At 35.6% G+C, this 16,459-nt stretch overlaps 1 protein-coding gene across 2 annotated transcripts; it reads left to right on the top strand.

The window, feature by feature from the left end:
- Positions 1 to 2,119: 2,119 nt before the first annotated feature.
- Positions 2,120 to 12,661, top strand: LOC144544462 (sulfite exporter TauE/SafE family protein 5-like). 2 transcript variants are annotated; one of them, XM_078292972.1, is made up of 4 exons: positions 2,120 to 3,079; positions 11,323 to 11,451; positions 11,686 to 11,835; positions 12,109 to 12,661. In XM_078292972.1, exons 1-4 carry the CDS (start codon positions 2,306 to 2,308, stop codon positions 12,415 to 12,417), a joined length of 1,362 nt encoding a protein of 453 aa, XP_078149098.1. In that variant the 5' UTR covers positions 2,120 to 2,305; the 3' UTR covers positions 12,418 to 12,661. The 2 variants fall into 2 exon arrangements, with proteins under 2 accessions (XP_078149098.1, XP_078149097.1); XM_078292971.1 differs by having other exon boundaries at positions 2,124 to 3,079; positions 11,323 to 11,469.
- The last annotated feature ends 3,798 nt before the right edge of the window (positions 12,662 to 16,459 follow it).

Raw genomic sequence — 16,459 nt, 5'->3', positions numbered from 1 at the left:
TACTAAAATATGTTTGGAGACCAAATTTTATATTTTTAAAAAAAATTTTATTATTTTTTTAGATAGGTACAAAATCAGTAAATCTGAACCATCTAAAAACAGTATTTTTGTACCTATCTAAAAAAATAGTAAAAAAATTTCTACAAATATAAAATTTGGTCTCCAAATATATTTTAGTATGGAGGTTAGGTTGAGCGGTTCGGATCGACTGTTTGAACTTTGAAAATGATAGAAAGAGATGGAGGCATGATGGAGGCATTTGAACTCTCCTCTTTAAAAAATTCATGCGGCAGGTCATGCGGGTCCGAGGCTTTATTATTAGCCAGTTGCAAACATGCGCCTGATAGAAACAGTCTGAATTTTTTATAGCCAGTTGCAAACCTTTTTCTCTTTCTCTTGTGAGTGGGAGTAGGTGTGAGTGGGAGGAGATAGAAACATGTCTTTTATAGTCAATTTCACAGGAAAAAGTCGCTCAAACTTTCGGCAGCCCTACTTTTTTTTGGCCGCCAAAAATTTGAACAGTGAATATTTTTTAAATTTTCTAGTTGAACTGAATATATCTATTATTTTCTATAATATTAGATATTAAAAACCACGTCGGCCCTTGGGCAGCAGATTTGATTGAATTTAACTTTTTCTTTTTATTAAGCTGACAATGACGCTCAATTAATTTATTTTATAAAGTTGTTTAAAGTCGATTGAGAGGGCGAGGAGTTAGTAGGATGACTTTTAAGTTTTAAAAGAGTCATAGATAAGGATGAAAACGGAGCGAATAATGCTGATATTACATTCGCATTTGTCGGATAATGAGTGGATACGAATACAAATACAGATAGTAAACAAATATCAAAATTCAAAACAAATCCGTTTTAAACGGATACGGAATAGATAGTTCATGAATACGGATTCGAATAATTCTTGAATAATTTAATCATATAAATTTAAGAAGAAAATAATAGTACCGGACTTGTGTCATCAGTTAGTCCCACAATAAATATATAAGTTAAAAGCCCATATATAGCACTGCAGTCCAGTCAAAGTAAAGTTGAGAAGCGGGGGCTGTATTCCGTGAGGCGGATTGTTAACATTGGAGCTACTACCCGATACATTCGGATATCTGATCCGTTAGGCATTTCAGAAAATTATCCGAATCTGATAATTTTGTTCTCCATCACTAAATTATCCAGATCCGAATCCAGCAATTATCTGCTCCGTTTAATACGGATTCGGATTTGCTCCAGATACGGAGCGGATTCAGGCTCCGTTTTCATCTCTAACTCATAGAGCCTTGTTTTAGGGGACACAATATAGCGAGAAATTTATGAACACCCAAAATTTACTGAAATTTGGAGATAAGATTTCCATTTTTATTTTAAAAAGAAAACAATATCAAATATTGTGGATATTTTAAAGAATTAAGTACCACCATATCTATATTGAAGAGGGTTGAAATGTCTATATCATGTGGGTATTTTAAATTTTTTTTAATAACAAAAATTCTCCGTCTATATCATGTGGTTGTTTTTAATTTTTTTAATAACAAAAATTCTCCATTCTTTTTTAAATCCCGACAGAAAATCATTCTCAAATTTATAAGTCAAAATAAAACCGCAAAATATGACATATATTATTTTATTTTGTTTTTGTTTTTATATAAATTTACAAGTTAAAAGATTAATATCTATAAATTATCCACATCAGCATATTTTTATAAATTCTTGGTAAAAGACAAAACACAATTCTTTTTATATATATAGAAAGGTGGAGGTCAAGCATATCAACTTCTATTTAATTGACTATAAAGGACCTCCTATTCGGATTTCAAACCCACGACCTCTCACACCGCCACACGGGTGTTTCCCTTTACCACTAGACCAAAGGTTAGTTATTTTGATAACAAACAAAACATAATTAAAATATCATAATCTTTTACATTTAAATGTAGTCTTCAAGTTATTAAAATTTAAAAAATAAAAATATAATGTAATCAAAACTTGAAATCTAAATTAGCTAGAAATAGTTGGAATCAAAATATGAAATACAACACATATCCTAATTACATCGTTTTTTATGAACACCCAACAATACATATTTAGTAAAAATTAAATCATATTTCAATGAAAGTTGCTTTTAGTCATGGTCAGAGAAGATCTTATAATCAAAGTTCAAAGAAATAAGCCAGATGAAATAGCCACTATAAAATGCGCACAACCTGAACAGTTGTCATCTTTCTTTCACAGTTTAAAAATCCTTCGAAAGGAAACAACATTGCCTATTTTGTACACTCCAATTCTTATCTTTCCCTATGAAATCCTCCACAACTTTTCTTTTGCAATTCCTCTTTATCTCTCTAACCTATCTGACTATCTTCTCTCTCTCCACATCACAACCACGGAATGAATTACCAACCTCTCATCATGGCATGGAGAAAATATTACACAAACTTTCTCAATGGAGAAGCCATCAACTATCCTCACAAAACAATAATCATAATTTCAACACTATCATAGCATGGATACTCTCTTTCATTGCCTCCTCTGTTTCAAGTGCTGGTGGGGTTGGTGGTGGGTCCCTCTTTCTCTCGATTCTAACTCTGGTCGCAGGACTCAATTTCAAATCAGCCACAGCTGTCTCCGCTTTCATGGTTTCGGCCAGTTCACTTGTAAACGTAATATATGCTCTCTGTTTCTTGGGTGACAAATCCCTGGTAAATTATGAAATCACCCTTCTTTCACAGCCTTGCATGCTCCTTGGTGTAAGCATAGGGGTTTTGTGCAATATCATGTTTCCCGACTGGCTCATTACGGCATTGTTTGCTGTAGTTCTTGCCAGTAGCACTGCAATGACTGTGAAATCTGGGTGCAAGATTTGGAGGTGTGAATCAGAGGAGAAGAGAGTTAGGGTTGAGGATGAGAGAGAACGTGGGGCTGAGGTGCCACTTTTACTGGACCAGAGAGAAGGAAGGGGAAATGAATCGGGAGAACCTAATTTGATCCCATGGATAGATGTGATGGTACTTGTCATGATTTGGATGTGTTTTTTTGTGCTACATATTGTCCTTGGAGATAAACATGGCAAGGTTTGCAATATTTTTTTTTTTTTTTTTTTAATGCGTTAGGTTTATCAAGTTTAGTTTGACTATGTGAGAACAGATAACCAAATATTATAGTAGCACATTCATGTCCTTTCTATATGGACATGTTAGTAGCTAGTCTGACAGATTAGATCTGTTTACAAAAACCCGGACATGATTCTGAAGTTAAATAAGCAATGAAAAGCATAACTAAAAGTATATGAGATGCAATATGATTGCAAGATGCAGTAAGTTCATATGTAGTCGAATATGATTTTGCATTGTCTTTTTAAGCTTGATAACCACCTAATAAACTATTTACGCATGATGAAATACACTCACCAATTATACTGATGTACACATATATCTATTGATCTTTTGTACTCATTTATTTCTTAAAATACACTTCTAACTATCACTTAATAATTAATATACATTTCAAGTATTACATCAATACATATTTCAATAAACACTTCTTAATTATTTACAAAATAAATGAGAAATAGTTAGAATCTTCCTAATAGCTAGAAGTTATTTAGAAGATGAGAAATTAGAGGTCAAAGAAAATATTCCTTTGTGTTTTTTGTAACGTTGGTTTGTCACCATTATTGGGGTTCAGACGCGGAAGCGCTCAAGGAGTGATTTCATCGAACACCTTATGGGCATACATCAATACCTGACAAAATTGAGAAATATGAAAGTTAAACAAGAAGTCAACATAAACAACCAATCAAGCACAAGAAAATAAAAGAGAGATACAAGATTTTACGTGAAAACCTTTTCGGAAAAAAATCACAGGAGCACACAGCGCAACTTCAATTCACTATATCAAGGAGTCTTTACAAATACAATGAGATTACAAGCCACTAACACTCACTCTAATACTCTCTTACAATTTCATACACTAATATATGAGATTTTCAAGTGTATAGATAAATTGTTAAAAGAGACCAAAAAATCCTAGAATGAGCTTGGAGAGAAAGTTCAAGAAGAAAAACACATGGCTTAGACCCCCTCAATCTCTCTCTGTCTCTACCTCCCCTTTTAATTTCCATTTGGAAATTCATTCCATGAGTAGCAATATGGGCTAATGCCCATATTCATTTTTGGCTTCATACGGTAACAATCTCCCACTTGAAGACAAAACTCTCACTTGATCTCACAAGCACTGCACCGCGCTCCAACATTCGATTACTCAACCAACCCGGAATGCCTCCTTATCCAGAGGCACCACCTTCTTGAACATGTCAGCAATCTTCTCAATCGCATGAACCTTATGCACGATCAATTGCCAACAATCAAGCACATCATCACGGATCAAGTGGTATCACACATCTATGTGCTTCATCTTTGAGTGATACACCGCATTCCTTTCAAGGTGTATAGTGCTTTGATTATCACAATGCACCACATACTTATTTTGCTTTAATTTAAAGTGTCCAAGCAAACACTTCAACCAAATCATCTCTATGGTCACTTTGGTCAATGCAATATATTTCTCCTCGGTTGCATACATGTCAAAAATGTCTTGTATACAAGACATCCAACTAACGGCTCCACCACTAATAGTAAAAACACAATGCGTTGCAGATTTACTTGTCTTTTCACAACCCGCATGAACGGCGTCAACATACCCTTTATCATTCTCCAACAGAAACATCCACCTATTTTTCAATGTTTTATTTTTCTTTGAAAGTTTCACAAACTCCCAAGTTTCATATAGATACAACAAATTCATTTCATCCTCCATTACCCTTAGCCACTTGATTTTTTCCAGGCAATCAATAACCTCATGAAATGACTCGGGTTCATCCGCATCCACAAATAAAGCATAACATAGAGAAGAAGAATACCTTTGTATAGGTTGAGAAATATGAGTTGATCTCCTCAACTCATGTACCGGGGTATTAGTGTGCTCATTTTCACTTGCGCCTTCACTTTCATGCGTTTCCACCGACTCACTCTCATCCTCATGGTCATCACCACCATCTTGAGGATGTGTTACCATCCTAGGTGTTGGGTTTCGGGGTAACCAAAATCCGTTTAGGCTTAAGCTGCGGAAAGAACGTAAAACAAAAATTTTACTTCTAACTTAAGCCAAGGATTAAACGGGGTATGTCAGGAAACTTTCCAAGGCGGTCCACCTTCAGTATTCCTTTGGCATCAAAACCCAATTTAATCCTTTTACAGATCTACTCCATGATTGATTTCTAAAACTTTAAACTACTTACCAATTAAATAGATTAATATAACATATTTATACCTTGTTTCCAAATCACAGTTGGAATGCAGACCGAGCAAGTAGAGCTTCATCACGGGAATGATTCTCCTCGGAGCACCAAACGTATGGTGCCTCTATAGGTTATCCACCAGGACTAACCAGAGAGCGGTTTATTTCTTTTGCCAGAAATACCGTAAACTGCAAAATTCTGCAAAAACACTATTCACAAGGAAAAGACGAAAACCCGTAAACACGAATTTTCAGCTACTCAGTTTCACAAATAAGCAAAACTGACATATCGCAAAATTCGGGAAAACACTATTCACCGATCCCGTAAATATACTTCACAACAACCCGCAAGATTATACGTCAACTACGTATAACTTTCTTTTCTCAACCGAAACACTATTTGGGAGAGAAATCGAGAAAGAGAGAAAATACCGATTCGTTTCGACACGAAACGATACGAGTGAATTAGTGGTTTTTCTCTCTACATGCACCCCTCTATTTATAGGCTTTTGAGGAGGTTCGCAAAAGACCAAAATACCCCTCAACATATGCCTATTTACAAGATATGTCATTGAATGGATAAGGATGATGACATGTCATGTGGATAAGATCGAATACAACGTGTCATACACGTTTATAAATTAACCAATGTTTTTGCTTGTTATTTTTACATAACATTTATAATTTAATTATAACACGTATAATTAATTATAACCATCTTACTATTGATCATAACCAATTTATAATCAATCACAATAAGATTCTCCGATTAACTCCTATATGGTGTGACCCAATAGGATCTGTGTTATGTTGGTAAATAGAGTTAAAACTGTTTTAACTTCTATAATCATGAGCGGTATCTGGCAGTATACATCATGACCATCCAATTACACAGATGATGCTGTACAGTACAATACATGATCCAGTAAACAATTTACTTGTGTTTGTTCTTCTGTCTCATAGCTATCAGATTAGTTTCAAGATAGGTGTGTGTCATCCTTGTAAACTTAATCTTTTCTTGATCTTGAGCAGATTATCAAATACGATTACTCTTGTAATCATACCGCGCGCTGATAATCTTACTCTATCAAGGGGCCCAGTGATGCTATAGCTCGTATAGAGATACGAGGGACAATAGTACTTTTGGTAAACCATCATTACCTCAGCTAAGCCATGTATACCGAAGAGCTACCGTTATAACTGCATTTTACCGACAGCGTTTGATAACAATCACACATATACATTTCTTAGTAGGAAAGATGAATATCTCATACTTTAGAACTTAACACTGAATGAAAGAATTAATGACACGAACACAATTCCGTATAATGTTTCATTCGGGGTCTGTCAGATATCATGTTCCTGGAACATATATCTATGTGATTAAAATGACAACTCCTTGTCTATAGTCTGTAAAACTTGACCATCATTTAATCCACATACTAACCTTACAGCGGTAATTAGTGTTCCTGCTAATTACCTTGGCCAGTGACCTTTTAAGAGTATATATCATCTATATTATGGAGTTTCACAATTTCAGTCATGAACTCGAAATGATCCATAAATGCAATAATACTCAAGGCAACAAAATGATATTAATCATCCAATTCATGAACAAAGCTTTATATATAATCAATTATCGTATTATTGACTTCTAGATTATTACACTAATACTAGGTGCAACACTTGCATCAACATGATTCTTCACATGTCAATCTTTATTTTGCTCATTTTCATAATTTTTCATGTACATCACATTTTCATGAAATATGACATCTTAGCTTCTAATTGTCTCATTCTCAATAGAATCCCAAACCCTATAATCCAAATTATCACCACCATAAACAACAAATACACACCTCTGTGACTTGACATCAAGCTTATTCCTCTTCACATTTGAAATTTTCACAACTAAAAATTCGCAAGTGATCATAATAAAGTTTCTTACCACTCCACACGACTTTTGGTTTGCCACCGTCTAATACCAATCTTGGTGATCGGTTGATTACATAAATCGGGATGTTGGTCACCTCGGTCCAAAATGATTTTGGAAGACCCAAGTGAGAAAACATACTTCTAATCCGCTCCAGAATGGTTCGGTTCATTCTTTCAATGATCCTATTTTCTGGCGGTGTATGTGGAACCGTCTTCACTTTTCAAATGTCATGCCTCACACAAAAATCATCAAATTCGTTAGAGCAAAATTCACCATCATTATCTCATTTTCAACAAGGGTTTTAAACTTCTTAAAAGTTTCAAAGACTTTATATTTTGACTCCAAGTGATAAATCCAACATTTTCTAGAAAAATCATGTAAAAAAATAACAAAATAAGATGCTCCAACAAGATATTTGACATTAAATGGCCACACACATCGAAATAAACCAATTTAAATGGTTTCACTTTTCTATGGGATTCATTCCTCTTAAAATTCATTCTCTTTTGTTTTTCTATAATACAATGAACACAAATTTCAAGAGATGAACAATCAAAAGAAGGAATAAAATTTTCATTTCGTAACACCTTCATACCTCTTTCACTTAGATGACCAAGTCAGTTGTGCCACACTTGCATATCTGCATGCTCACTTGTCGTAGCCACAACAGTTCTTCGAGGTGCTCCATGAAGAATGTACAAACTTCCGTTATTTTGCCTCAATGTCATGCAACCTTTTGACATTTTCCATGATCAATCCCTTGCCAAAAGTCACAACAAAACCGTCGTCATCAAGTTGACCCGCCGATATTAAATTATTGGTAATTTCGAGTACATGCCTCATATTACTCAATTTCAATTGCCTTCCATTAGCTTGCTCAAGCTCAACATCACCAATTCCGACAATCCTACATGATCAGTCATCACCAAGATAGACATTTTCACCTTCTACCTCTTGATAATTAACAAAATAAGAATGATCCGAGCATATGTGGAATGAGACACCCAAATCCAACATCAAAACATCCATGTTTGAACTCACACTTAGTGTCACCACACCTCCTCTTTCATTGGAAACTATACTTGCTTCACTATTATGCTTCTTATCATTTTGCTTATTTTTCAAGAGAGGACAATATATCTTCAAATGCCCTTCCTTCTTGCAATGCCAACAACAAAAATTTTGGCCTTGAGATTCAACCCTTCTACCCGAGGAATTGTTCCTAGTAACCGGCCTCCCCCTTTCACCAACCATCAATACCTTACTAGGCCCGATTCTCAATTGGATTGTAGCATTTCTAGTTTTCTCATTCAACAACGAAGCAACAACATCACTCAACTTGAATTTTTTGCCCATTGTGTTCGCAACAGTAGTAACAAGAGTATCACAACTAGTAAGCAAAGAACTCAAAAGTAATAAGCATAATACCTCTTCATCAAGGTTAACCTTGAAGTACTTCAATTGAGCCGCAATCGAGTTGAACTCACTCACATGCGCTCTCATTGATATGTCATCCCTTATTTTCAAGAGAAATAACATTTTCATAGCATGCATCTTATTTACACCCGAAAGTTGCTCATATAATTGCTCCAATATGGTCCAAAGCTCATAAGTGGTCTTACATTAGTAGACATCAAACAAGATCGATGGTGAAATACACAGCCTTATAGCCGCCAAACATTTCCGACCAAGATTCTCCTATTCATAATCCTCCATGTTCATAGGTTACACACTACTACCACAATCAATGGTAAACCCAACTCCCTTGATACACTAAGTAGTCCTCCATCAATATTTTCCAAATAGCCCAATTGTTATCATTCAACTTCTCAAATTTCATAGCCTTCTCTATTATACATGTGTAATCACAAATACAAGCTCAAATTAAATCAACTCAAGTTTCAATCACTCCTATGCCAAAACCCAACGTGCTATAATACCAATTGTTGGGGTTCAGACGTGGAAGCACTCAAGGAGTGATTTCGTCGAACACCTTGCGGGCATACACCAATATCCGACCAAATAAAGAAATATGAAAGATAAACAAGAAGCCAACACAAACAACCAATCAAGCACAAGAAAATAAAGAGAGACACAAGATTTTACATAAAAACTCTTTCGAAAAAAAACTACAGAAGCACACGGTGCAACTTTACTATATCAAGAAGTCTTTACAAATACAAGAAGATTAACAAGCCTCTAACACCCACTTTAATACTCTCTTACAATTTCATACACTAATTTATGATATTTTCAAGTACAAGAGAGCAAAAAAAACCTAAAATGAGCTTGGAGAGCAAGTTTAAGAGAAGAAACACATGGCTTAAACCCCCTCAATCTCTCTCTGTCTCTATCTGCCCTTTTAATTTCCATTTGAAAATTCATTCCGTGAGTAGCAATATGGGCCAAAGCCCATATTCATTTTGGGCTTCATACGGCAACAACCACAACATTCTCTTATAACTAGTGTTTTAAAATGCGGCCACATGGGCCGCATATGCGTATGCGGTCGGCAACCGTGCTCAAAATACCCATGCGGTTTTTTCATGCGGTTTTGACCATGCGGCCGCATATGCTGTCTGAATATGCGGTCATGCGGAATAAAAAAAATGGATATGCAGATTTTCATGCGGCCATGCAGTCATTCCATGCGGTTTTGATAATTTGATTGTATTTTAATTAAAATTAATGTGAAAAAAGTAAAAAAAAAACTATTGTTGGTTATGTCATTATGTAAAAATAAATTCAAATATATGAATATGAATATATATATATATGAGTAGAACTAGGGTGCTCTTAAGCTCACCAAAGTTTTGGTGAGCTTAACTCTAAAACTCATAAAATCGATTTCAAATGACGAATCCGAACCGTTGAAACCCTCCTACCTTACGTGTGATGCATCTACATGTGAAATTTTTAAACATTCGAATTAATTTAGTATAAAGTCAAGCGGTCAAAATTAGAAGGTTAATAAATTAATTTTAGTGCATTCATTTTTGAACGTTTTTTGACCGCTTGACTTTATACTAAATTAATTCGAATGTTTAAAATTTTTACATGTAGATGCATCACACGTAAGGTAGGCGGGTTTCAACGGTTCGGATTTGTCATTTGAAATCGATATGATAAGTTTTAGAGTTAAGCTCACCAAAACTTTGGTGAGCTTAAGAGCACCCTAGTTCTACTATATATATATATATATATATATATATATATATACGTGAATTTTTATTTTAAAATCCGCATATGCGTCCGCATACCGCATATGCGATATGCAGTGGCCTTCGACATGCATGAACAAAACCACATTTTAAAACACTGCTTATAACATTCCTTTATCTAGTCAATGGTTTTGCAAGTTGTATTTACAAAAATATAATTGTGTCATCATAAAAAAAGAAATAACAATGACATTATGCATTAGTTGAATTCCAAAATAAAACAAAGAAGTATGTCAATTATGTGGAGGAATGATTCAGTGATTTGGACCATTTGGTCTAGTCGCTGAGATTTCCTGCAATATGTTATACTGTAATTAATCTTATAATTCCAGAAACCACATGACTGTAAATTTGTCCTACATCTACCTAACTCAACTAAACCACAATTTAATGATGCGCAATTTTTGTGATGTATGGTAGGCATAGATTGCGCCAGCTCAAGTATTATAAATAGAATATTCACAAGAGTACAGATGTAGCAAAGCTGGGTTGTGTTGTTTACTGTTATTTACTGGTAAAAATAAATATATCACCAAAATACAAAAAGCAGCATGCTGAGCTGTTTTTTTTTTTATTTTTAATTAGGTAGCTGTCACAACAGTTTTGGGATTAGACCCTTGTACAAATCACCAATTATATAGTCTTATGTTGAGAAGACTTAGAAATATTCTGCTAGAACACTCTATTTGAAAACAGGACCAATTTATCATTTCAGAGAATTTAACTCCTTCCCTGTTATGTACAATACCAGAATGTTGGAAGTAAAAATAAATATATTAATTAATGAACATAAACAAAGGTGAAACTCTTCTCTTTTCTTCATCACCAATTTTCCTAATGCTAAATTTAAATTTTTTTTCAGGGTGTGATTGATATAAAGCCATGTGGAGTTACCTACTGGTCGATAACCATCTCCCAAATCCCCATTGCAATTGGTTTCACTGCATACATTTTGTACACCAAGAGAAAGGAACATGAACATGAAAATGATGTATGTGGTACCAACAAGGTATAACAATTGTTCCAATCTAATTTTCTATATTCAATTTCTTCCGGATTGGATTTCTAGTAACCGTAAATTACTAGAAATCTCTGTTGTACTAAATAATAATCAAGCGGGTAAGTTCAAGTTCTGTTGAATCTCTATAAGATTCTTCTTCTTTTTTTTCTTTTTTTTGAAGTAGCGGGTAAGTGCCTACTAATTTTTACCGGTTTACATAATCAGGCCCGTGCAATCAAGGGCAAGTTTGAATCCTTGCCTAGGTATGTCTTTTCTCTGGCAGCGATTTTAACTGGTGCGCTAAGCGGGTTGTTTGGAATAGGAGGCGGCCTAATTTTTAACCCGGTTTTAATTTTCATTGGAGTACCTCCAAAGGTACATAGCCTTTCTGGTTTCTCAATACAAAATCTTGATGCAATTCTTTCATTTCAGAACTAAACATGTTTGTTACCGGCCTGCATGTACCAGCTAAAATGGAACAAAAAACTTGCATAGTATATAGTCTGATTGACACTAACTTTATATTTAACACCACTAGTTTATTATCATAATTAATAATAATTAGATCGATACTGTTATTGAATAATGAGATGATTAACTTTGTTACTAATACATTCATATTTGCTATTTTACAACATAATTTTTCAGACAGCCGCAGCCACATCCTCTCTCATGGTTTTCTTCTTATCATCCATGTCAATGGCACAATACATACTGTTAGGCATGAAAAGGATCAATGAAGCAGTAATTTATGGATTAATATGCTTTGCTGCAGCATCCTTTGGATTAGTGGCAATTCACAGGGTAATAGAAAAATCGGGTAGAAATTCCCTGATTGTCTTTCTGCTTGCTGTGGTAATGGCGCTTAGTACCATGACAACCACCTTCTTTGGGGCAATTGATGTGTGGAGACAGATCACTAATGGAGATTACATGGGTTTCAGGCTGCTTTGTTAAAGAGGTTTTTGTTTGCATTTTTGTTGATGGTAACTTGAGTGAAGAGTTAATTGAAAAGTGACCTAGAACTTAAAATACAATAGTATATTGGGTTTCATTGTAAAATTTTCCCCAAAAGTTTTCTTGGTAATTCAGTGGGGTTGTTTTCTTTGTAAAATTATTGATGTGAAGATGAATTATACTTTTTTTTTTTGAAGTCGGAGAAACAGAAGCCAATAAATTTTAGATAATTATTTTACTTTTCTTTTTTTTGATAGAAATTATTTTACTTTTCAATAAACACTCTTTTGTCCGATTTTTTTTAAAATACCCACTAAAAAAAATATTTTATTAAAAATAACCAGATTTCAGCAAAATTTTTAAAAATACCCAAACCGCGGATTTTTTCCGCGCTCCAGAATTTTTATTCCGGGCTACGGAAAAAATTCGCGCCCCGAAAAAAAAATTTATTTTTTTTTTCCGAGCGCGGATATTTTCCGCGGCCCGGATATTTTATTTTTTTTTATTTTTTTTTTTTAGAGTTTGGAGTTAGGAAAATAATATTTTTTTGGGAATTTTTTGTCCAACTTTGCACCCCTGATTAATATATCAAAACACCTTCAAAAAATATGAAAATTTACTGACATGCATTCTTGACTTCATAGAATAAGACTGTGAAGTTTCATACAAAATCTCAAAACAGATCGTGAGATATCGGCTCTCAAAAATTGCCCGAACTGCTGAAGGAGTGCTTCTGAGCCCAAATTTGCACCTCTGGTTAATATATCAAAGCACCTTCAAAATATATGAAAATTTACCGACTTGCATTTTTGACTTCATAGAACAAGACTGTGAAGTTTCATAGAAAATATCAAAACAGATCGTGAGATATCGGCTCTCAAAAATTGCCTGAACTGCTGAAGGAGTGCTTCTGAGCCCAACTTTGCACCTCTGGTTAACATATCAAACCACCTTCAAAAATCATGAAAATTTACCGACATGTATTCTTGATTTCATAGAACAATATTGTGAAGCTTGAAAATAAGAGTACTGGCAATAAGTCCTATTGGGCGCATTTGAGCTCGTCTCCCAAACTTGGAAAAGAAAATAACTTTTACATACATCAACACACGAAGTCCGCAACTTTCTGACCTAAGCTTGTTTCAAGCTTGGGGGGGCTAAAATAAGAAAAATCACCACAAACGAGGGCATAGTTTCAGTGAAAGAATGAAATATTGATCAATTCGGGTAATTAGCTTTGCAAATATTAAAACATTTCAGAATTTGAAGTTTGATTAATCGATTAGTGGGGTGAATCAAAATTAATCAAGAAAAATCCAAATTGTATCCAAAAAGATTCTCATGGTTCTTAATAAGAGCAATTCATGTAAATTTTCACATTTAGGAATTTATTTTGCATTTAGGTAGTTTAAAGACCAACCTGGTACGTAAGTTGGGATTTTTGCTTGAGGACAAGCAAGATTTCAGCTTGGGGGAATTTGATATCACGCTATTATATCTATATTTCCGACCGAATTCTGTACCAAAACATGTGCCCAAAACAGTATAACCATGTTTATTCCATTAAATATCTATAGAATATGGTACTGCTGCGCTTCTATTCTTATCTTGCAGGAAACGGGCGAAAATGGGAAGAAAATCTGTTTTCTGAAGTTCTGACACGGGTCTTACACATTCTGACACGGGTCTTACAACATTCTGCTGAAATTTCAGCGTCTGAACTAAAACAGTCATAACTTTTGACTCGTAACTCCGTTTTCAGCGTTCTTCGACTTTTCGGAAAGCTTGCGAGAAGATCTACAATTTGAACAAAAGAAACAGGCAAGTCCAGAAATCCTGTACGGTCCGTGTCAATTCTGATACGGGTCGTGTCAGGCAAATCTGGAAGTTTGGAAAGAGCTTTGAATGAAGGAAAGTCGGTCTTGGGTCCATAAGAACGTGATTCCACCTACCAGAGAGGTAATCTGGGCATACTGGAGCTTACCCTAGACATCTCTTGACGGCTGACTTGGAGGTGAAGTCGAGACGAGGAAATCGCAAGAATTCCGACGAATCTTCTTCATATTTTCGGGTTTTGTCATGAATTGTCTATTTATCTTTTGTTTTGCTATTTTCATAACGATGTTTGAGTAGTTTTCTTTGTTTCTAGGGTTAAGATGTAATCGAATGTTTTGTTTTGCATTTTGGATATTGGAATTTTTGTGTTGAAATTTGTGTTTGCTTGATTATGTTTGATTTTAATTGCTTAGCAGAAATTGTTTGATTATTATTGGTTTGCCAATAGATGAATGGCCACGTCTGTAGCGCATTACAACCTTTATAATCTCTCGACCAAACTAAGTACATGAGGTAGGATTAGTGATCCGAAAGGTGAAACCAAGTAGTAGCCGAAAGGTGAACATTTCCTCTTATCGACGGATAAGAGGTTACCTTTAGTATACCAAACAAGCAACTAGGTAATTCGGACCAATATACGACAGTTGAGGTCTAGAACCCGACGAGGGTAGATATTGCAATTCCATACCAAGTTAATGAACCAACATACGACGGTTGAGGTTTAGGAACATTAGGTCTGGTCAGTAAAACCCTACACAAAGGAACAACATAAAGAAACCGTATCTGGTGCATTAACTCGAAGTCAGTACGGGTCGGACAGGAAGCTGTACGACCCGTATTAACTGATACGACTCGAACAGGAAGCTGTACGACCCGTATCAGAGACTGAGAGGCAGAACTTAGATGAGTCTGAAACCCTGGAAACGCCTTTTATTATTTAAAACAAAACTTTACTTTTTGTCATTTAATTATTGCAATTGAACTTAGGAAACATAATTACCCAAACCAACTTTTCCAACTTCTAGTTTTTAATTAATTTAGGTAGAATCCGGTTGATACTTGAACCGTCCCTGTGATCGATACCCGATAATATACTACACGATAGGATTGTGCACTTGCAATCTGACTCGAAGGTGTGTTTAAGGTTAAAAAGTACAGCTTGCTGTACTGAAACTTTGTGCATACTTTTGTGTGAACATAAACCAACAATTGATCCCTCGCATTCTTCATTACATGCCATTGGCAACATCTATGGACTGTACTAGGAAACACTTCTTGTATGGCAGCTTTCATAGAGAGGCATTGATCGGTGATTATTGTCTTTGGTGCCTTGTTGAACATTGCTTGCATCCAAGTACGGAACAGCCATATGAAATTTGTGGCTTGTTGCTCATTTCTAAGAAGGCATGCATCGAAAACAATGCTTTGCCAATGGTGGTTGACTCCGATGAAAAGTCTCAATGGCATGCAATATTTATTAGTGTTGTATGTTGTATCAAATGTCACCACATCTCCAAACTCGGCATATGCCCACCTCGCTCTACCATCAATCCAAAGAATATTCTTTACAACTCCATCACTATCCGGCTCTATGGCAACGCGAGAGAAGTGCTAAACCCTAGCGAATCTCCATGGGGGAGGAACGCAAGATGGGAGGGAGTGGGGCGGGAAAAGAAAAAAACCCTACCGGGAGAGAGAAGGTCGGGACGGAGAGGAAATAAGAGAGAGAGAGAGCGGTTAAAATTTTCCGTCTCCGTTAATTCAATTCAGCGCTCCATCTATTTGCACGAAATTTAAAGCAATCATGTGGTAGAAAATACCGTAGCAAAAAACTGAGTTAACTACCGGGAGCGGATTTTGTTTTGGTTTGGTCGTTCCCGCCGTCCCATCTCACTCATTCTCGTAACTTTTGAGCCCTTCTCTCCGACAGTCGTACTTGAGCAAGAGGCCATGCGCGACCTTCCTATATAAGTCGCCTCCCTCCAGTGCTGGTGGGTTTTTGCTTTGCTCTCTCATGAGTTGAGAATTCGACCTCTCTCTAAATGTTTGGTTTGTCTCAAATCCCAAATTGTTTGAATTTTCTGTGAGATTTGGGTTGGATTTTGTTGTTGGTGCACGATTCTGGTGGTGCTGCTGTTGGTACCTCTCATTCTCGGTGATTTTCTGTTGACGGTCGTGAAGCGAGGTGTCTCACCTTGGAACCGGC

The sequence above is a fragment of the Carex rostrata genome, chromosome 26, assembly GCF_964058835.1.
Source record: "Carex rostrata chromosome 26, lpCarRost1.2, whole genome shotgun sequence".
NCBI classification, from domain to species: Eukaryota; Viridiplantae; Streptophyta; class Magnoliopsida; order Poales; family Cyperaceae; genus Carex; species Carex rostrata.
Note: the sequence above shows the minus strand (reverse complement) of the source record. Positions and strands in the feature narration are given on the sequence as shown.

Bases quoted from the DNA above. Each gene is read 5' to 3' on its own strand.
- LOC144544462 (XM_078292971.1), top strand. From the start codon at position 2,306: ATGAAATCCTCCACAACTTTTCTTTTGCAATTCCTCTTTATCTCTCTA. The intron at 3,080-11,322 runs GTTTGCAATATT...ATTTTTTTTCAG, and splicing joins TTGGAGATAAACATGGCAAG to GGTGTGATTGATATAAAGCC. The intron at 11,836-12,108 runs GTACATAGCCTT...ATAATTTTTCAG, and splicing joins TCATTGGAGTACCTCCAAAG to ACAGCCGCAGCCACATCCTC.